At 37.0% G+C, this 22,706-nt stretch overlaps 1 protein-coding gene and 1 pseudogene across 1 annotated transcript in view; one reads left to right on the top strand and one right to left on the bottom strand.

Annotated features, from left to right (window-relative positions):
• MACROD2 (mono-ADP ribosylhydrolase 2) overlaps nt 1-22,706 on the top strand; it is a 1,996,248-nt gene that overhangs the window by 463,818 nt on the left and 1,509,724 nt on the right. The window contains exon 4 of the mRNA XM_054724198.1: nt 8,618-8,647. Within this exon, the coding sequence (XP_054580173.1) occupies nt 8,618-8,647 (30 nt within the window). The remainder of the gene's footprint in view (nt 1-8,617; nt 8,648-22,706) is intronic.
• Nucleotides 12,257-12,836, bottom strand: LOC129150925 (ferritin light chain-like; annotated as a pseudogene).

Below are 22,706 nucleotides of genomic sequence, written 5' to 3'. Positions count from 1 at the left end.
TTTCCACCTTTGTAAAAAGAAGGCGTTAGACAAAATAAGTGTTTTTTTTCCTCCCTTGTTGCAGTATTCCTAGAAGCCACTAAGCACCCAGAATTCTAGTTGGTAAAGCCAGATTGACAAAGCAGGGCAGCTCTAGCTCCTCCCTCACACTTCAACCCTGTTTTGTTCTTGTTCTATTTGCTAATACTGCCAAGTAGGTTTCACAATTTCTGATGCCTTTTAACCCATTTATCAACAATAGGGCTCGGTGTATTCTATTTTTGGCTTCGTAGTGGGTAACAGCTTACACAAACCACACAGACTCTGAAATAATCAACGGTTCCTTTGGATTCTGCAGAAAGTATGAAATGTAAAGTATCGATCATGTATTTATGCCTGGTTTCTCCATGTGAGATAGTTAAGCTTATTCTTAATTTTCTCTGTCAGCTTCAAAGCAGGAAATTATAGCATTGCCCCAAAGCTCATGCATTCTGTTAATTTTGTTCAGGAGGTGTGAATCTAGTAAAGCACAAACTGTTACCAAGTCCATGGTGGTATTTGTCTGTGTAGACTCTCTTTCCACAGCTGTCAGTGGAGATGGTTGCTCCCTGTACAAAATGGTTCTACAGTTATGCACGTGCTTGGGGTTTTCATTTTAACAGATTTTTTTAGCACTTCCTACTTTGAGTTTCAAAGTGTAGAGAAAATAATGTGTGCCATTCTAAAGGGTGATATTTCAGCTTTTTTATCTTTTACGATAGATAGCATGTGAATGACATGGTGTTTTCACTAGCGCTCCGGGGGAATTTTTTGCCCACAATCATTTTGACATCCAATGCACTCTATTGTAATAAGAAAGCAGCATAAACAAACTCAACTAGCTGGTCAGGAACCTGTTCGGGTGAAAGCAATTATAATTTATTTTATAATGACGAAAAGCAAACAAAACCCTGCACAAATAGTTTTAATCAATGTTTAAAGACTAGTTTCCCAGGCTGCTGCTTGTTTGCCAAACAACGTTGGGTAGGAGTAGAAATGGAGTAGGTAAACAAATAATTACTGTAGAGATAACAGAAATCGCGGGGTAAGTGGAATAAAAAATAGTTCCAAACACTTATCAGCCCAAGTTACCTGACATTATTGCACAGACTGGATTACTTTAGACTCATTAAGGGCAAGAATTATTAGGTATGCTGAAGTACAATGCTAGCATACATTAGGTTAGCAGGTTTGTTTTTTAAGCATACTGGATAGAATTTCATTGTGTCAAGATCAATCAAATCCAAGAGAAGACATCTGATCTAGTGATCCCCAATACATGTGTGCTACTATTTGTATTCTCCCTGTCCCACTCTGCCTGTGACCAGCATAATTAATTGATCACAGTTCTCTGAGCATAGATTTAGCATCAGAATATTTCTCAAATCAGAGGAATAGTCTCTTCAAATTAATGATTTAGAATTTTTTGAAACCTGTTTGTTACCCCTGATAGATTCTGATTTTCCTGATGAAAGAAGATAAGATGGTTGACTTTGACTTGCCCACATCATCTAGCTATTTAGTGAATGAGGCAGAAGTAAAGCAGAGATTATCTGGCTCTTTATTCAGTACCTCTTTCATTACCTACACAGATTAAAAAGGGTGGTGAGATTTTAGGAGGAAAAGGGCTGTCATTGTTGTGTGATAAATTATAGTTTTGTCTTGCTTTTCTCATAATGTTATGTCATATAATCCATCTAGGAACTTTTAGGAATAGATTACTTATAGTACAGTAATTTTCTTTTTTTTTTTTCCATTAAAAACCACTGACTTATACACTTTATTTTTTAAAATCTTTTTTTTAAATTTAATAAACCTTTATTGTTCAGATTATTACAATAGTTTCTCCTTTTTCCCCCCATAGCTCCCCTCCACCCGGTTCCCACCCCACCCTTTGCCCTTACTTCCCCCACACTGTCCTCATGCATAGGTGTACGATTTTTGTCCAGGCTCTTCCCGCACCCCCCACACCCTTTTCCCCCTGAGAATTATCAGTCCACTCCCTTTCTATTCTCCTGATTCTATTATATTCACCAGTTTTTTCTGTTCATCAGATTTTTAATTCACTTGATTTTTAGAATCACTTGTTGATAGATATGTATTTGTTGTTCATAATTTTTATCTTTACTTTTTTCTTCTTCTTCCTCTTCTTAAAGAATACCTTTCAGCATTTCATATAACACTGGTTTGGTGGTGATGAACTCCTTTAGCTTTTTCTTATCTGTGAAGCTCTTTATCTGACCTTCCATTCTGAATGATAACTTTTCTGGGTAGAGTAATCTTGGTTGTAGGTTCTTGCTATTCATCACTTTGAATATTTCTTGCCACTCCCGTCTGGCCTGCATAGTTTCAGCTGAGAAATCAGCTGACAATCGTATGGGTGCTCCCTTGTAGGTAATTAACTATTTTTCTCTTGCTGCTTTTAATATTCTCTCTTTGTCTTTTGCTCTTGGCATTTTAATTATGATGTGTCTTAGTGTGGTCCTCTTTGGATTCTTTTTGTTTGGGGTTCTGTGTGCTTCCTGGACTTGTAAGTCTATTTCTTTCACCAGGTGGGGGAAGTTTTCAGTCATTATTTCTTCAAATAGGTTTTCAGTATCTTGCTCTCTCTCTTCTTCTGGCACCCCCATAATTCTGATGTTGGTACGCTTGAAGTTGTTCCAGAGGCTTCTTACATTATCTTCAACTTTTTGGATTCTTTTTTCTTTTTGCTTTTCTGGTTGAGTGTTTTTTGCTTCTTTGTATTTCAAATCTTTGACTTGATTCTTGTGTTCCTCTAGTCGGCTGTTATATCTCTGTATAATATTTTTTATTTCAGTCAGTGTATGTTTAATTTCTCATTGGTCCTTTTTCATATCCTTGAGAGTCTCGCTAAATTTATCGGCCTTTTCTAGGAAATTCTTGAAAAACCTTATAACCGTGGTTTTGAACTCTATATCCAGTCATTAGTTTTCCTCCATTTCTTTTGTTTGTGATCTGTTTCTGTGACTCCGCATTTTCGCTGCTTCCCTGAGTTGGTAGGGTAGCTTTGTGTGCTAGGTGTCCTATATGGCCCAGTGGGTTGACCTCCCCAGTTACCTGAGGTGGACACTGTTGGTGCACCCCTTTGTGGACTGTGTGTACAGCCTTGTTGTAGTTAAGTCTTGATTGTTGTTGGTATCACTGACAGGCCAGTTGGCTGTGAGGATCAGCTGTGTCTACGCTGGGGGAACTTTTGTGCTGGAGACAGCCTTATGAGACAACACTTGCAAAATTGCAAAAGCCTCTGTGCTCAGCTTGGATGGGGTGGATTCTCAGGGCTGAGCAGACAGTCTTGGCTTCCCATCAGCCCTGCCCTATGAGGCCCCTGGGTCTCAGTGTCCCTTGGTAATCGCTGCAAGCACCTCTGAGAGAAAACCACCCTCGAGTTTCACCCGCGGCCAGACAGTCCAGTTTCTCCCCCAATGAATCTGGATTCCCAGATTCTTGCCCAGAACTGGAGTTCAGCACAGTTGGGAGCTTCCGGTTCCCTCCAGCTAGAGAAAGCCAGCAGCACACTCAGCAGTCAGTCCTCTCTGCACACACTCGCGCACGGGCCTCCAGACCTCTGCCTTTCGCGGCTCCCCTGAGATTCCGCCTGACAGTCAAGATTCCCCCCGTAAGAGCCTGGGTCCCCAGGGGCTCATCCGGAACTGGGGTTCAGTGTAGTTGGGAGCTTCCGACTCCCTCCCGCTAGGGAATGCCAGCGGCAACCTCAGTAGTCAGTCTTCTCTGCGCGCACTTGTGCGCGCGCCTTCAAACCCCTGCCCTCCACAGCTCCCCCGAGTCTCCTCCATGTGCCTTTCTCTCTACCTGACAGTCCAGACTCCCCCCGTATGAGCCTGGATCCACAGGGTCTCGCATGGAACTGGGGTTCAGTGCAGTCGGAACTGGAGTTCAGTGCAGTTGGGAGCTTCCTTCTCCCTCCCGCCAGAGAAAGCCAGCTAGGCACTCAGCCGCCCTTCCTCTCTGAGTGCGTGTCTCCGTACCTCAGCCCTTTGCAGCTCCTCTGATTCTCCGTGAGCTTTTCTCTTTCCTTCTAGTTGCAGAATTTCCACTCAGCCAGCTTTCCTGTGGTTCTGGATGATGTCCGTTCTGTCTTTTAGTTGTAGTTTTGAAATTGTTGTGCGAAGCAGCAGTTTAGGTGCTTACCTATGCTGCCATTTTGGTTTCTCTCCAGTAATTTTATTTTTCACTAGAGGCCTGGTGCACGAAGATTTGTGCAAGAATGGGCTTTCCTTCCCCTGGCTGCCAGCACCGCTTTAGCTCTGACCGAGATATGCCTTTCTGCCTTCTCACACTGCCCGGAGGCCTGGAGTGGAGTGGCAGGGGTGGGGGCAGAATGCCTGCATCGTCACTATGGTGACAACACAAGTGTCCCACCCCAAGCCACTTGGCACCTGTGTATGCAAATTAACCCGCCATCTTTGTTGGTTAATTTGCATATTCACTCCTGATTGGCTGGTGGGCATTGCGAAGGTACGGTCAATTTACATCTTTCTCTTTTATTAGTGTAGATGATTTGATCCACAATTTTATTATAATTATATTCTTAAAAAGATGCATTCACCCCCACACAGGGAGGGTCATTTAAGAGATTTTATTTTAGGAAGAAGGTAATCTAATAGACTATTTGTACTTTGAGACCAACATAAAATAATGACACTATTGGCAATGCCAAGATCACTTTTTATTTAGGCTAATTATTCCATGAACAGGATTTCTACATTGCCTTCATTTTTTTGATAATTTTATAATTAATATTAACACTTATGGAAATTTGACCATTTTAATTAAAAATTTCAAAAGAGTTCATATGGAAAAAAACAATTTCTTATAAACTTTAAAAATTAACCACTTGTTTAGGGTGTTGTATTGTCAATCATCGAATGAGATACAAGACACCTCAATGAGCCAGTTAATTAGGAGTCATTCATTCAGTGCGGCCCAGAGGGAGGTGTCTTTTCCAAATCTCTGAGCCCCGACATAGAGGAAGTGTCTCATATTTATACTTTTGGAGGCTCTTTGTTTGCAGATATTACAAAGGGCTTAGTGTGAGTTATTGTTACAGACAGTTGTAACCTTGAATACATAATGAGTTAGTACTTGGAATTATTATAAGTATTAGTCTATTTTAGTCTATTACATTAGATGGCTAGCTTGCAAGGTCAGACAGTTAAGTTTATCTTTTTCTATTATTTGAACTAAAAAAAAAGTCATTTTACAGAATAACAGACTGTCTTAAAGTGACAGAGTTTACAATGACAGAGTTTACAGAACAAGGGATTATCTAACAATAGCAGAGAATTCAAACAGCGGCCTTTTTATACAAGATGGAGGTTACTATGCTTCAAGGGTATTGTAAATAAATTCTCTATACTTGCCATTTTGAAATTAGATTTAGGTAACCTTTTGTCCCATTTTATGTTCAGTTTTGTCTTTGTTTCATAGGCAGTGAAACTTTATCTCATTTGAATTGTTATTTGAGAGGAGGAAAAAGTGCAATACACAGAGTTACTAACTTGTAAAGGCTCGTTTAATTCCTCATCGAGTCAGTCTTTGAGACAAGCAGTGTAGCATAATTTTTTCCTCCACCTACTCTAGTAATAGAAGGGGCATTTTATTTAGGAAAATATGAATGCAAGTAGTGTTGTTAGTAAACATGCAAAGAGAAGATAATTTAAAATTTTATTTCAGAAGCAGTGGCATCATGCTCATAAACTTCAAGTTTTCTTTGTTTCCTTTTTCCTTTTCCTTTTCTGTTACACTCTAGGGATAACTTGAAGCGTATATAAAATTTTCCCTAGCAAGGGACTTAGAGATATAAGTATATTTCATACTTTCTTAATCACTAAGTATTTCCAAATAAACTTTGAGTTTCTTTAATAGCCCTTAATTTTATGGGAAGAAAAAGAGCCACAGTTAGCTCTTTTTATACATTTTAGTAAACCAGTACTTCTTGTATGTCAATAAAGAAATTGAACTCAACCTGTGAATTATCTCATTATTAGAGAGTATGTATTGAGAGTTCATCAGATGCAGGTCAGCTTAGCTTTAGGCCCTAAAGTTTAGGGCTTCCTATCTAATTGCGGTATACCACAATTTATTGGAGATAAGTAGAAATTAAATGACTATTAATTTTAGACACACAAAGTCATTTTAACTTTTGTAAAAAGAAGAAATAATTAATTCACCAGGCCAATAAGTGTTGAGAATAAGTTATATTGTGTATAGCATGCTTTGTGAAGGCAAAGTAATTTTAGAAATCTTAATAAAGGTTCACTTTTTTATTTGCCTACTTTTATGTCACTCTTATTGAAGATAATTACCTTGATATTTTTGCTAATAAAGTAAACATTAATTTTTTTTTTAGAGAGCAGAAATTGATAAAATAGAATTAAAGTTGATGGATTCTTCAGAAAAATTATTATCCTGATTGCAGTTATTAGAATTGCTTTAAATATATTTAAGCATCTTAGGTTAAGATTCTATTACATGAATGATAATGTACTTAAAATTAAGTAGAATGCTACAATTTTATAAAATATTTCTATGTTGATGTTAAAATGTGACCAGATAGGCTCATCTAAACATGAGCACACATCTGACATAAATTGACTTGATGGTTGTCCAGACTGGGATTTTACTTCCTACACCTACTCCCACTCATCCGCCCACATCTATTGGACAAGTGCCTGATTAAACAGATGGGCCTTCCGCTATGCTCTCAAAACAGGCAGCCTCCACCTTTATTGAGCAAAACATTGGGTGCAAGTAAGCTATATTGTGTTACTGTGCTTCTGGGCATGATCATTTGAGTGAAAAGCTACTATTCATTACTGTTATAGTTTGCTGTTGGAAATACCTTTTTTCTTTGTGAATGAAAATGTGAAACTTGGAGGATGACAGATGGAGTTTCAGGAATCTGGAAAACGTATAGATAAGGAAGCAGTTCTCAGTCAAATATAAAAAGAAAAAAAAAATGAGCAGGAGTGTGAAATGCCATGCAGTTTTATAAATGCCTGTAGCTAAGATTTTAGAAAATGTTTGAATTACCCAAGAAACATAGGTTGATCATGAAATTTCCCCATGTACTCAGGGGTATGGCACCAAAATAGAATTCACATCTTTCCTAGTGTCCCTTCAACAAGTTACTAGTTTAACAGTTACGACATTTAATTTGGGGTGGGACTTTAAGTGCTGACTGCCATCTCTATAAATACTACACACTTTCTCACTGTGAGTGCAAAGGTTTGGAGACCTGAGGTGATGGGGTGGCAGAAGAATTTATGACATCAGAAGTGAGTTTTCTTTATGTTAATAATGGTACTGCTAGTCCGTGTTTGTGACAAAAAAGCACTGAGAGTAAAGCAAGAGCAACAATTAGATTACCCTGTGCTTAATTTGATGTGCTAGTACTGAATATCAAGAAAATCTTCAAAAACATTTGCTCTCCAGGCATTTTTCATGATATTCTCTTTAGTGTTGAAATAGTTAACAAGCCATCACACATTTAACCTCATGGAAATAAGTATATGTGCATTTGCTCTTAAAATGATTCATTTTTTTATTTCTGGAATCATTAACACTCTGATATTTGCTTCTCTTAATTGTGGCAATACATGGTCCTATGGACAACACACTAAATTCAAGTTAAAGACCCCCTCCACCTCTTTCTATCTGCTTTCTTTAATCTTTTGATAGCTCAGAATTCTCCACAAAGGCAGGGGAGCCTGGTTGTCATATACTTTCTTTATATAGCTACAGGATTTCTTTTCTTTCTTACTTTCTTTTTTAATGGCATGAGATAATGCCTGTGATATATAAAACTTTATGGAATAAAGGTCAGTGCAATGTATAACGACTTCTGTTTCCTGGCTATTATGACTAGATGAACATAGGCATAAGGTTGCTAGTACTTCAACAGAAACCTGCACGGAACTTCCTGAAAATTTGACCTCTTGAAAGAATTCCAAATGGAATTGTCTTATATTTTGCTTCTCTAAATATGTGTGCTAGAATAATGGATAACTGGGTAAGATATGTCACAGAATTGCTTTACAAAAATACTTAAAATTTATTTCTTTCCTTCCAATAAAAAGTTAATGATAAAAGTAACAAATCTGTTATTATTTAAGAGTTTTACTACAAAGTGTCTTGAGAGAGCTGTATTTGATTGTGTTTAATTTAATTAAAATTATTATTCTTTCTTGTTACATTGTTCTTTGAAATCATTGAAATTGTCTAAGTAACATTGTCCTTTCTCTACTTGATAAAATAGAGAACCCAGAAGATTAATTTAGATAAAGAATGAAAAATAAAAGGATCACATTATGTGCTTCATTTTATTAGAAGGAAGTACATTATAAAAATAGTTATTTGAAGAGAAAAAAGAGATAAAAATAGCAAAGCATTTCAATTTTCATACCATTATCAAGCAGTTATAAAGGCTGTCTTTATACAAAAGAATATGTATTTATAAGAGATATGATCACTATTAACTTTTTATTAAACCATATGGCCTATTATATTTTTATATATTATTTAATGTCTTTCTTCTGTTTTGTTTTCTTTTAAACAGCAAATGCCAGTCTCCTTGGAGGAGGAGGTGGTAAGTCCCGAACATCACTTAAAATATATTTTTATTTCTATACCAACCACAGATGTTAAGTAAGTTCTGTGATACTTTAAAAAAATTAATTTAGCTATAATCAACCACAAAAATGATAATTTTCTAGAAAATAATTTATAATGGAAATATCTGACTTCAAAATATATGGAATAGTGTTGTTTTTTCTTGTCAAACTTTGTGTTTATACCTTTGGCATAAGCTGTAACAGCTATAAGCTATTGGGATGAACACACATATAGCAGATGACAGAGTCACGTTGAATACATTTGGGGAGCTGTGGCTTTGGGGATTTTTTTTTATCATAATGACTATAAAAATTATGACTCTGTAGCCTGAGAACTTAATATATCAGCCAGTTATTGATGTGAATACTAAAAAAGAAATTAGTATTGGCACTTTGCTTTTTCTTTTAGTCTATTTAAAGGAGAAAGAGATCAAAAGGAGATTAGGAAGAGAGAGATTTCTGTATTGAAAATTTATTTTTGATACTACAATCTTATACCTATTTATTATTTTTATTTCTAGAAAATAAAAATATTTCTAGATTCATTTCTTGATAGATGAAAGCTCTCCTAGCCCAGCCTATATAATATAGTAGGAGAGGGAAAAGTACACAATAGAATAGGGTCCTTTTTTTTTTCTTTAATAGATTTTTATTGATTTCAGAAAGGAAGAGAGAGGGAGAGAGAGAAACATCAATGATGAGAAAGAATCATTGATAGGCTGTCTCCTGCGCGCCCCTACTGGGGATCGAGCCCACAACCTGGGTATGTGCCCTTGACTGGAATTGAACCTGTGACCCTTCAGTCCACAGACTGACACTCTATCCACTGAGCCAAAATTAAGGTCCTTTTTATTTAAGACCCAGATGGACATAGATAGGTTTGTTTTCTCTCTCATTCCCTCTCTCTCTTCCCCTCTTGCTCTCTCTTTTTAGGTAGAAGGTAGAAGTAAATAATTGTACAGAGTGTTCGGCTTCTAAAAAATTGCCTGGCTTTTATCAGGAGGATTCAGTTAATTCTATTTAGCAATTACATTTTTAGCAATTACATTTAGCAATTACATTTTAAAGTATCATTTCTATATGGGAATTAATCAATTTTCAAAAACAGAATCTTGGAAATAGGAACAACAGAAAACAGTTTAAACTACAAAATGTTCTTCATATTATCACATGTCAGTGAATATTCTATAGCAGAATATTTCTTTCCTTCTTCCATAAATTATTTTAGAAAATAGAAATCTACAGAATTTCTAATTTTAATTTTTTGTATGTTTGGGAATTAGAGGGTAATCTTTTCTTATTAGTTGGATTCCCCGTAAATTTTTATCTCTGGGTCTCTTATAATATGTCAGGTAAACATTATTAAAATAAATTTACATAGTACTGACTTTCTTGCAATATATATTATTATTTTAACAAATTTGACTAAACAGGATAAAGGAAAGTTAAAATTGAGTCTCTATAAACAAATTCATCAAGTTAAACAACAGACACATTAGCTAGACAATTACTGTTTGTATGTCATAAGCGTCTATAGACACAAAGATGGTTTCCTTTTTGGACATGTGGCAGTTAACTGGTTAATTTATGGTTCTTGGCTATTTTTATAACCTGGTTTGACTGTTTGATTATATTAGTTAAAATCACTTTAGTTGCACATAGTAGAAAAATACAAAATAATAGTTGCTTATAGGAGATAGAAATATATTTCTGTCTGATGTGAGGGTAGCATAGATATAGACTAGAAAGGTTGTGGTGATCCCATGATATAACCAAGCTATTACTTTTCTGCTCCTCCTTCCTGGTGCAGGGAAGTCAGGGTCCCTGAAGACCAGTGGAGCTCTAGGTATAAATTTGGGGGTTAAGAAGGCCAAAAATAAAAAGGTGGCCCCCAAAAGATGAGTCAGTTTTTCAAAGCAGGTTTCCCTGAAGTCTCACATTGTCCTTGAACTTGATTAAATGTTTATTAATAGATACATGCAGTTTTGTTCGAAAAAGCAATGTGTTTATTAGAGAGAGTGGGAGAGAGAGAGAGAGAAAGAGAGAGGGAGAGAGAGAGAGAGAGAGAGAGAGAGAGAGAGAGAGAGAGAGAGAGGAGAGAGAGGGAAGTTCTGTTTTCTAAGGAGGTAGGGAAGAATGGAGGTTTTGGTAGGTAACTAGTAATCCCTGCTATTATGGGAAGGCAGGCGATTGTTCAGGAAGTCTTGTCAACCTGCTTGGTTTTAATATATATGTACATAGTTGGTGTTTATAGAATTAACTCTAGTGACTGGGCCTGTATTTCCTTATAGTTCCTCTAACCTGTGTGAAAAAATATAATATGATTTTTTAGCAGTGGCAAGACATTCAGGAATAGGCAAACTCAGTTTTCTGTTTACTGTTCTATGGGGCATAAATGTATGATTGATTTTGCTAAATGTAATTATTGCCATACTTTCTAATTTCTGAAATCTAAAATTAGCTAGTTAGCATGATTATAAAGGTAAATTACAAATATTTAAGGTGGCTGTAATTTCTTCCATTAAAGTAGGTCATGACAGGTTTAAATTCATTTATGCACTTCCAGAGACGTTAAGATTACTCTAAAGTACATCTGATTTTTGGAAGGCTGTATTTAAAAAATAAATTTAAGTATATTTTTAGTCTTCTTATACTGATTTTTTGGCCTTCTGATTTTATTACAAATATTTTTAATCCTGTCAGTGATATTTGTAAAGTAAAACCTAATAATCAACAAATAAGGAGCAATTAAATTGATGTACTACTGTTGGATTTAATCAAGGATTCTTTTTATTGACTTGAATTAATATCCCTTCAAAAGTCTCTGAAAGGACTACTTTTTTGATTGACTAAGCAATTTGATACCACATAAAAATAATAATGGTACATTAAGTACTATTTTCTCAGGTTCAGGAGGTCTTTCTCTAAAACTGTACAAGTAGTGCTTGAAATTTGGACAAAATCAGTGCATACAAAAATGTATTACCCATAAAATCTTAATGTTTTGTTGTTCTTTTTTGAATATTTTTAGCCTTCGTATATTATAACTGAGTGCCTGTAACAAAGAGAGTTCTCCTAAAAGGAGATTTTAAAAATAGTCACAATCAGTCCTCTTAGCTCTGATTTTAAAGCGAGATACTCACTACAGTGGTATACATTTTCATCTGTAGGTCAAAGACCACTCTTTCCAGGAACTCAGTGTCTCTGACTATAGTCATTGTAGTGAACACAGGCAAGGCAGTCACGACTACCTAGTCATTTCAGATGAAACCTTTGGTAAAATGGATCATCTCCGTTTATATTTTCCAGATCTGTTAAAGGCAGATACATATGCTAATTTCTTAAATATGTGGCTAGTCTATAGTGACTGGATTCTACCCTTTAGGAAGCCTTTACATTACCTATGTAATGGTAGAATGTCAAAAATCCTAGAATTTCTATTATTTTTTTTTCTGCAAAAAGCTTTATTGTTTCATTTGGTCTAATGCATGGGAAAGGGCTTCAGGGTGGTTAAAAGAATGACTAGTAGTTTTGGGAGGAGGCTCAGGTAAAAGCCAGACACCAGGGGAATACACAGGGGCCTTTCAAAGGCCTCTGGGCTCCAAAGGCTCCTGGTTGTGCTTGAGGGTGAGCCTTTCCAAGAGATACTAGCCCAGCCCAGCCTGGAGGCCGGCCAGCCTGCAGAGGTGAGTCAGGTGTCACCCATCTTCTTAATGAGTCAGGTGTCACCCATCTTCTGATGAGTTTCACCTCCTCACCCAGGAAGTGGTTCTCAGGAGGTCACAGAGCTGAGGGTCTGCACGGGTAGAACCCAGGGCCTGCAGCTCCAAAAGGGACTGGGTCAGGTTCCTCTCCATGGCCAGGGCAGCTTCCATGGCATCCTGAGTGTCACCCCACTCATCTGGGGGAGGCTTCAGTGCGGCAGGGAAGAGAATGTGGCCACTGCGCTTGTTTTGCAACTTTAAGAGACGCTCAGCGCCCTTGTGCTTCTTCTCCGCCAACTTGTGGAAAAAAGTGGCCTTCACCTTCCAGAGTCACATCGTCACGGTCAAAATAGAAGCCCAGAGAGAGGTAGGTGTAGGGGGCTCGCAGATGCTGGTTGGCCAGGTGGTTGACTGCAGCCTCCACCTCGGTGGAATAATTCTGACGAATTTGGGAGCTCATGGCTGTTTGGCAATAAGGAGTTAAGGTAGGAAAAATACCAGTGCATTCGCTGGTCTCAGAGATAGTTCTGAAGGTGGTGACTGGATAAGTCGCAGGAGAGTGGCCAGAGGCTTGTAGAAGGGGCGTCCCTGGGTCTGTTCTGTCCAAACACTGTTGAAGCAAGAGACAGATCCTGGGCCGCTGAGGGCACTATTTCTATTAATTTTTTATAAACTTCCCATCACAGCTACTGGTAGTACCTGTATAATAGCTGTGAAGCATATTGATTTATAAAATAAGTAAATTTTGTTTTCTCACTTAGTCCTTTGATTACTCCTATATTATGTTGTGGTAACAAATAAACCTAAAACTCTGATTGGCTTACTAAAATGAGGTTTATATCTTGCTCATGCCATAGTCTTAGTGGGATTGGTGGCTCCCACTCAGATTCTCATACAGGTGGTGACACAGAGACCCAGACAGTTTCCGTGTCTTAAGCTACCCATATTATGTGATCTGTGGCCGCTAAGGATGCCACAGGAAGAGAACTGGAAGATCTTGTGGAATATGTTTATAGACCAGTTTGGGAATGGCTTACTTCACTTATGCTCATGATTTATGGGTCAGAATTCAGGCAAGTGACCCCCAACATAGCTACAAGGAAGGTTGGGAAGAAGGGGATCTTCCAGAGTTCCCAGGGAGAGAACATGGTATGGTACATACATAACACTCCCTCTGCTACAGGGCTCAAGTGGGGTGAGTTTTACTTATTTATTGCTATTATTATTGTTGTTTTAATTTTTATTATGAAGACTAATGATTGAATGAAAAGGCAGGTGTGTTGACTCTCGCTCTGGGGTTCTTTGCCTTTGCTTTGTGATTTTTAATATATTGTTGCTCTTCAGATTTGCTTTCTATGCAAAGATAGTTAACTTTGTTTATACCAGGAAAGATGTATGAGAGGACAGGAAAACAGGCTGCCGAAATATAGGTGAAGTTTTCCTTGACTAATTTTCACAAATCTCAAGGCCAACTGATAATTTGAAAGTACATACAATGGCACTGTTTTCTGGTACCTTTAGATTTGCTGTCTAGATTCATATGCCTTTGTTGTGTATGTGAGGTTCCATCATAGAACACATTGCATTTTATATACATGTTCACTCATCTGTACCAGAATGTTTTACATGAACAAAATTCTGCAATGTTGTACTTTTAGAATATATAATAAAAACAAATCTTTGCAGTCATCCTTCAATTGTCAAGAAGCAGAATTAGAAAAAAAAATTATAATTAAAGAGGTGATTCCTCAATTCCTTTAAGATCATTACTTCACAGAACAGAATAATATTTATTTGGATAATGTCTTTTCCCTTTCATTGTCACAATAATTAACATAAAACCAGAATCTGATGATAGAGGCCAAGGTTTATGAGATTTGCTTCCTCTTACAGTGTGCCCAGGCTCCTGAGTGTTGAAGCCTGAGGCAGAATGTTAGACCTTTAAAGTGACATTTCCTAACAGAGTGGCAATTTAAGTTTGGCTTTTATGCACATAACTATACAGGACAGCTGTTCTAAACATGCAAATATATATATATATATATATATATATATATATATATATATATATATATGGCCCGGTGCATGAAATTCATGCACATTTAAAGGGGATTAATTAGAGAAAATATTTTAATATTGCTATTTGCCCTTTCTCTATAATAGAAGTGTCAGAGATGAAAGAAAATTAGTAAAAGGTATAAGAAATTCTTCCTCCTGTCAGAGACTGGGGTGCACCATGGGAGCCAGAGTCAAGTCCCCGCCCACCCATGGTGCCTCAAAATTGCCCAAGACCCAGATCCAGCCAGCCCCACCCCCATTGGGCGAGATCCAGACCTGGCCAGCCCCACCCTTGTCAAGCCCCGCTGGGCAGGGGGGGGGGTGCAGCCTCAGGTCCCCTGGCCCGGTGCTGGGTGGGGGTGCAGCTTCAGGTCCCCTGGCCCAGGGCGGGGGGAGCAGCCTGAGGTCCCCTGGCCCAGCACCAGGGCAGGGGGCACATCTTGAGGTCCCCCGTCAAGCCCCACCAGGTGGGGGTGTGGTCTGAGGTCCCCTGTCAAGCCCCACCTGGCAGGGGGCACAGCCTCAGTCCCCTGCCCTGTCCCAGTGCCACACAGCCTCAGGTTACTGGTGATTGCTTGTTAAGGCTCATTACAGAACTCAGCCTCCACTGTGGGTGCAGCCATCTTGTGTTATGGAAACCCCACCTCCGCTGTGGGCGCAGCTATCTTGTGTTACAAAAAACCCCACTCCGCTGTGGGCGCCGCCATTTTGTGATGGTGTGACAGTCGATTTGCATATTCCCTCTTTATTAGATAGGATGGCATATATTTGAATCAATACTATAATTTAAAAAATTCTAATTGTAAGCAACTACCAGTAAATAGACACTCAGTTCCAGATGGAATGCATGGTCTTCTCCACCTCTGCTGTCTTTTTGCCCCTTAATGTGGGCTCATAATTGATAAGGTTCAGTGGCCTGGGGTTAGTCACTAGTCCTCTGAACTTTCTCATTTCTTGTTCTACCTACAAAGAGAATTCCTAATGCTGGTTTTTTGTTAATGTCAATGTATATATTAAACTAGTTTATATGAGGTGCCAAAATGCATGCTTCAAAAGCAGTGAAATCATAAAGCTATTGGTGTTATGCAAGAGATACCGTCAGTGCATCTCCATTCATTTATTCAACAGATATTAACTTAGTGCCCATTGTGTACCTATTGATTTGGCAGAAAACAGAGCCCTTTCCCTGTGACTAGTCATTGTCTCTGTTTGGCTGAATTATCTGAGCAGTTATAATTCCCCATGTCCTTTCAAGTGTTCCAAGGATTTTTTATTTATTTTTTGGCATGGATCTTTTGAATTTAAATGATACTTTAACATCAACATAATAGGTATCAAGCATCAGATTTCTTCTTTAAAAAGCAGTATAGTTATCCTGAAAAGTATTCTTTTCACACACAAAAAACGGAGTTGCCACCAAGAAATCATGAAAAACAACACATTTAAAGGGTGATGCTTTCATAAATTATTTCTATTTGTTTGTTTATTTATTTATTTTTATTGATTTCAAAGAGAGGAGGGGAGAGGGAAAGAGAACCTCCAATGATGAGAGAGAATAATTGATGGGCTGCCTCCTGCGCAACCGCTACTGGGAATCTAGGCTGCAACCCAAGCATGTGCCTTGATTGTGAATTGAACTGTGACCTCCTGGTTCATGGGTTGATGCTCAATCATTGAGCCACAGTGGCCGGGCCATAAATTATTTCTTAAGCATTCACAAGCAGAGTTGTGTGCCCTCTCACCATCCCCTCCACACACAGAATGGTTTTCTCCTGGCCTGTATCAATCACTCCATTGCTCAAAATCCCTGATTCTGTGCTTCAATCTTGTTAAACCTTGAAGTCTGGCCAGGCCTTGGATGTGCTAGGATGAGTCTAGGACAGTGGTCGGCAAACTGCGGCTCGCGAGCCACATGCGGCTCGCAAGGTGTTGGTTTGCTGCTCTGTTGACTAATGAGTTTGCTGACCACTGGTCTAGGATAATGTCAGCAGTAAGGGGTCGAGGCCAGATAGAGCAGGTAGTATGTTGGGGATTGCCCCTCAGGAGAGTCAGGGGCAGGTGGAGGGGTCCCAGCCATGGGTCTGGGGAGTAGCAACAGTCTCTTAGTCCTGAGAGAGAGAAGCATAGCAAGAAAAACTCAAGCTCTGGCCTGGTTGGTCAGGCAACACTCAGTCTTAGGAACAGAGCTGGAGGAAGGGATGTAATGCTAAATCATAGATAATAAGGTTTAAATCTTGCTGCCTCAGGTGGGATTGACCCTGGGTACTGCAGGTGGTTAGGCCTCCTAAAGGAGACCAGGAGGCCCAGATGTGAGGAAGGAGAGGGGAACAGGGATGCAGGGACCAGGAGCCAGGACGGTTCTGACAACATTGAGTTACATACTGAACCAACCAATCTTTTGCCCTTTCTTTTTTCTTTTTCTTCTTTCTTTAATTTTTTTTTTCTTTTTTTCTCTTTCACAGTCAGTATCATGTACTGATTGCCTCTTGTATACTAGTCTTGATACTGAAGTAGCAATGATTCTTGGAGTGGTCAGGGAAGGCTTCTCAGAGGAGGTGATACTGGAGCCATCTTAGAGGAGGTATAGCATTTTCCAGGAGCGGGAGGAAATGGCCTATTTTCCAGGAGCGGGAGGAAATGGCCTATTTAATTGTATTTCCTACTGTTTGACATAGATATTTTATAGATATCTTGCTCTGCTTCAGTCATCTTCCTCACTCTTCTGCAGTCACATTATCCAGACCTAAGCAGTTTCCTCTGACCATCGGCATGCTACCTAATATGGAGTGAACAGTGTTAGAATAAAAGAAGGGAACTCTGGTGCTAGTGGTGCTGGCAGCAAAACTCCATCAGAACAGCCTGGGTAAAGTCTGGTGGTCATCACCCGCAAAGTGCCCCCCTGTCTTGCTTTCTCTCCTGATTACCTCACCTGCACCTCAGTCTAGATACCAACACTAAAGCTGCCCACACCAGTTGGATTTCTAATACGTGTTTTCCTCATTCCACATGCACTTGTCTAGTTCTATTCTGAGAAGTGTGCCCCAGCCCTGGTTGCTTTAATCCTGTCTGCCATTTGTCATTAAGTCTTCCGGACGGTTCCTGGTGGAGGACGAAGGGAGGTGTGATATCCAGGCCATGTCTGTGCTGGAACTTTCCTATTGTAATGGCCATTCCAAGGACACACCTTGTCTATTTCACTCTATTCTGAAGCTAAATTTTGAAGTTATTCATCATATTGACTGCATACCTATTCCCCCTTCTAAGTGAAACTGTCCCATCTGAAAACCCTGTCAAAGGGGCAGCCCTGTGCAGATTAAATGTCCTCCTCATTCTGGCCATAGCTGATTGAACCTGAAAGGGTGTGTTTCTCAATTAGGGAATACAATTCTTGAGAACCAAGACTTGATTACTCATCTGTAGTGCCTTGGCAGCTTCTACCACATAGAGTAACAATTTAATTTTAATTTTGACTTACCACTGTCTCTCACCCTGGATCCCTAACATGTTTAGATATTTCAGTTTTGACCAGTTTGCTCTGGAAAGATATATATTTTTAATGAAAAAAATAAAACTTTTTAAAATGCATAACCCAGTCAACCTGAGGATTATATACATATTTATGCAATAATTATTTTAAGCATTGTATTACCTTTCATTTCTAGTGTTTATATAGCCAGGCTCTCATAGTTTTCTTTTAAATAATAATTATATGTTTTTGATTTCTGAGAGAGAAAGAGAACAATATTTACTTGTACAGTTGGAGAAATGAAATGCAGAAAATTTGCATTCCATGGATTACATGGAAAGAGGGATAGGCTATTGTCTCATTTATTTTTTTATTTTTATTTTTTGTTAACCCTCACCTGAGGATACTTTTTCCACTGATTTTTAGAGAGAGCTGGAGGGAGGAGGAGAGACAGAGAAAGAGAAACATCTATGTGAGAGAGACACACTGATTGATTGCCTTTTGCATGGGCCCTGACCAGAGTCTGCAACTGAGGTTCATTTCCTTCCCTGGAATCGAACCAGGAACCTTTCAGTCCACAGTCTGACGCTCTATCCACTGAGTCAAACAGGCCAGGGTGCTATTGTCTCATTTATGTTTTGTCATATTGCAGGTCTTTAACCAGTTACATCTTTCAATTAGAAATATTATTATCATAATTGATTTTCTTATTCAAACCTATTGGCAAATTTTAAAGTGCTAATGTGCTAGTTAATGAGATTTGACATTCATTAAGAATAGGAGTGAGGGCATGCTTTAGGAAAGTTTTTAAATAGGTTGGCTAAGCTGTCAAATTCTTCTACCTCATGCTTGAAATCAATGACCAATGAAAATTATGGGCAATACTGTTAATACTTTACTTGATTTAGATTTTTTATTGAAAACAATGAATTGGTTTTGTAATATATTTCTAATTTAAAATATTAAGGCATAAAAATGGTAGGTTACTTAGAAATAGAAGTGTGGGCATTGCCACCATCACCTCTATTTTATGTTTCATTAAAATAAATAATCACATTTAGGTTCATAATTTTGTGCACTATTAAAGATAATTGGTTCTTTTCTTGACATATGCTTCATTTCATTAGCCTGTGGGTCTTCCATAAAACCTTTGTGTGATCATTGTGCTCAACCTTTACAAGAAAAATAAGTAAAAGCATTTTACTCTTAAGTTTTCATGGCTGAAGTTCACCTTATTTTAAAATCTTTTTTTAATTTTTATTTTTTAAATATATTTTTATTGTTGATAGTATTACAGATGTCTTAATTGCAGTTAAGTTGAAATGATACATCTCATCTTTGTTAAATCTTTCATTGAGCTATGTGAATAAATATTCTATGTTCATTGTGATAACTCTTTTACCAATTAATGATATAAACCATTGTGTCCTAGAAAATTGTGAATAACATGGTGATGTCATTGCAGAACAGATAACATGGGAAGGAATTTTCACACATGTATTATTGAGGGGATAGAGACCCAACAAGACTGAGGAAAAGTCTTTAGATTCTGAAAACATGGTAGACTGAGGAAATCAGAAAAACTTCCTGCAGCAAACTCATATATCATGGATAAAACAGAATAAAAATTAATTTAAAGATTTCAGTCAGCTTGCAAGAAATGGGAATTCTTGGGTGCCATAAGTAAGAAAGTATTGAAAAAATAAAGTGAACGAAAACTATAATATAAACGGTATACTGCATGTGCCTCTGTGGTAGTACAAATAGTGATAGGAAATTGGACACCAGCAGCTATGTGGCTACTTGTTATTTGAGATAAGAGATAAGACTGTATAAAGTAGGAGATCCTCACTTAAACCAAGTTCTTCAAATTATTACACTCTCAGTGGGATGGTAGACTTAAAAGAAAATTCTTCATCAGCTCAAGAAAACTACAAGAAAGACTCCCTTAAGATTTCAGTATCACAAGCTTAAACTTCTTTGTGCTTGGTACTTAAATTTATACTACCTATGTGTCTGAGAATCCCAAACACAAGAAATAAACATAAAAATTAGTCGTACTGGTTAATAGGAGAGGCAAATTAAAAATTATTCTGGATGTAAGTGTTCAACACCCAGGTCACAAAGTATACTCATAAAAGAAAAACCCATTTCAAAATGATCTCATTACCAGAAATTATGAAAAAGATGAGGAACTTTACAGTGGAGAAGCCTGATAAATATTACCTTAGCCAGGTAATTAAAGCCACAACCAATAGTGATAAATCATATTGATAGGATGTACCTTGATATGATAATGACAATACCACATTACCTCTGTTATTCTTTCTTACAAAAATCTATAATTCCAACCTAATAATGAGTAAACTATCAGACAGATTCCAGTAGAAGGGCATCTTACAAAATAATTACTTGATCACTATACCTCATAACTATCAAGTTCATCAAGGACTAGGAAAATATGAGAAACTCTTGTAACCAAGAGGAGTTTAAGGAGACATATCACTAATTGTAAAGTCATATCTTGGGTAGTATCCTGGAGCAGAAGAAAATATTAGGTAAAACTAAAAACATATGAGTAAACTATGGACCATAGTTAATAATAATATGTCAACATTGGTTCATAAATCAAAACAAATGTATTCATTTAAGATATTAATAGGGGGAATTGGATATGAAGTACATGGGAACTTTCTGTACAATCTTCTCACTTTCTCCATAAATCTAAAACTCTTCTAAAAGATTTTTATATAAAAAAAGAGGAACCAGTCCAAAATGCACACCAAATATTCAATAGTAACAATGAACCTCAGGGTTAGATTTCCAAGAACCTAAGGTAGCTAGATAGCATCATAAATGAGACTAGAAAATACTAATAAATATGTTTAACATGACTAAAGTATAAAAATTATAAAATACCATGGTCAAAAAAGGCAAATGTGTTGATTCAAACTTGACCTTCGTTTTGTATTATTTAGATCACTGCAAAAACATCTAGAGATAAAAAAAAGGCAAATGTGAAAAGAAACAAATGGAAATCTTAGGAGTGAAAATGTGGACTTTGAAATTAAAATCTCTGTAATAGATTTTGTAGCATTATGTTAGACATAACAAGATAAATTTTATGACCTGGAAGACAACACTGTAGGAAGTTACCCAGAAGGCATCACAGAGATATAAACAAATGGTAGGTATAAAAGGAAGTGATATATACAAGGCAGATGGAGGGAGAACAGCCAACATATATACAGTGGGAATTCTGGAAAGTAAAGACTTGAAAGAAAGGCAATATTTAAAAAGGTAACAGCTGATAATTTTTCACAATTGCCAAAGAAATTATCTCATAGAATGCACGTAGTGATGTCTAGAGAGGAAAAACTAAATTAAATGAAGAAGTACACACATTATAGTAAAACTGTAGGACATAAAATAGATAAGTATTTAAAAGACACCAGAAAGAAAGTACTTCCTACAACAAAACAAATATTAGACTGGCAGCAAAATTATCAGGAACAATAGATTCTAAAAGGTAGTTAGCTAATATCTGAGGGAGATTAATGTCAAACTGGCATCCTTTACCTACAAAAACTATCATTCAGTAAGTGAGGCAAAAGTAAAGACATTTTCAGATAAATATTGAAAAAAATATTAATCATGGACTCCTTGCTGAAAGAATTACCAAAATGTAAACCCTAGTCAGAATGAATTTGAACCAACCTTCCACCCTCCTAAAAAGATTGACATATCAATTTTGTTTTATTATTATTTTTAAAAAGTTTTAGTATAGAAAAAATTAAGTATGTACAAATATAGATAGAGTAGTCTAATGCATTCAGTTTTTTCACCATGGAACTTCAATAATATTAAACTCATAGCCAATCTTATTTCATCTTTACCTTCATCCATTTAAATATGTAGATTATTTTGAATAAAAATCAAGGATCATATTATGCTATTAGTAAATATTTTACATAAACCTCTGAAAGGTAGGCATTATTTTTTCTCTACCTTGAACATCATAAAACTACCATTTTAAACCTAAAAAAAGTATCAAATGTTCAGTCAATGTTCATATTATTCCTTCTATCTTATAATTTTGTTTTTTATCATGTTCATTTGAATTGGGATACAAATAAGATGTTTATACTGATTGGTTGTTACATCTTTTATCCTTTTATTGTATGGATTCCTCCTCCACATCTGACCTCAATCTGTAACTCTAAAAGACAGTCTTTCTATATGTTTATGCCTTTAACTGGATACTCACTTAAATTCTCTTGTTTCCTTTATGATTTGGGGGATTATGTTTTCAAATGTAGTTTTATAATTGGTAAATATTATTTTACATGACTTTTATACTTTTGTTTTATAGTTAACTTTTCACACAAAATGTGTAAATTTAAGTCATTCTGTCAAGAAACATTTAGATAGGTAAATCAAGCTTAACCTAGGAATAAATGATTACAAAATAGTTTAAATGCTAAAAAGCAGCGAAAGCCTTCTTTGAGAAGTGAATACTCCTCGGTAAAATTCTAGGCTTTTATAAGCTCTCCCACTTTGTCTGGATAATTCATTGGTACCTAAATGCTTAGAAGCACTGATTCATATCTAAAAACAAATAATTTAGAGGTAGAAAGTGCTTTATACTGCTGTCAGTATAGGTCTATATAGCTACCTAATTATATAGTAGCTGTAGTATAATGTTTGTGTAGCTTATCTACTTGTGTTAAAGGTAAAATCTTTTCAAAACTGTACAAAGAAAAAATTATTGAGCTCCTGTTTTAAATATCTATCCCTTATCCCCAA

This window comes from Eptesicus fuscus, chromosome 12, assembly GCF_027574615.1.
Source record: "Eptesicus fuscus isolate TK198812 chromosome 12, DD_ASM_mEF_20220401, whole genome shotgun sequence".
In the NCBI taxonomy this organism is placed as follows: domain Eukaryota; kingdom Metazoa; phylum Chordata; class Mammalia; order Chiroptera; family Vespertilionidae; genus Eptesicus; species Eptesicus fuscus.
The sequence above is the reverse complement of the archived record's forward strand: the minus strand, read 5'-3'. Positions and strand labels throughout refer to the sequence as shown.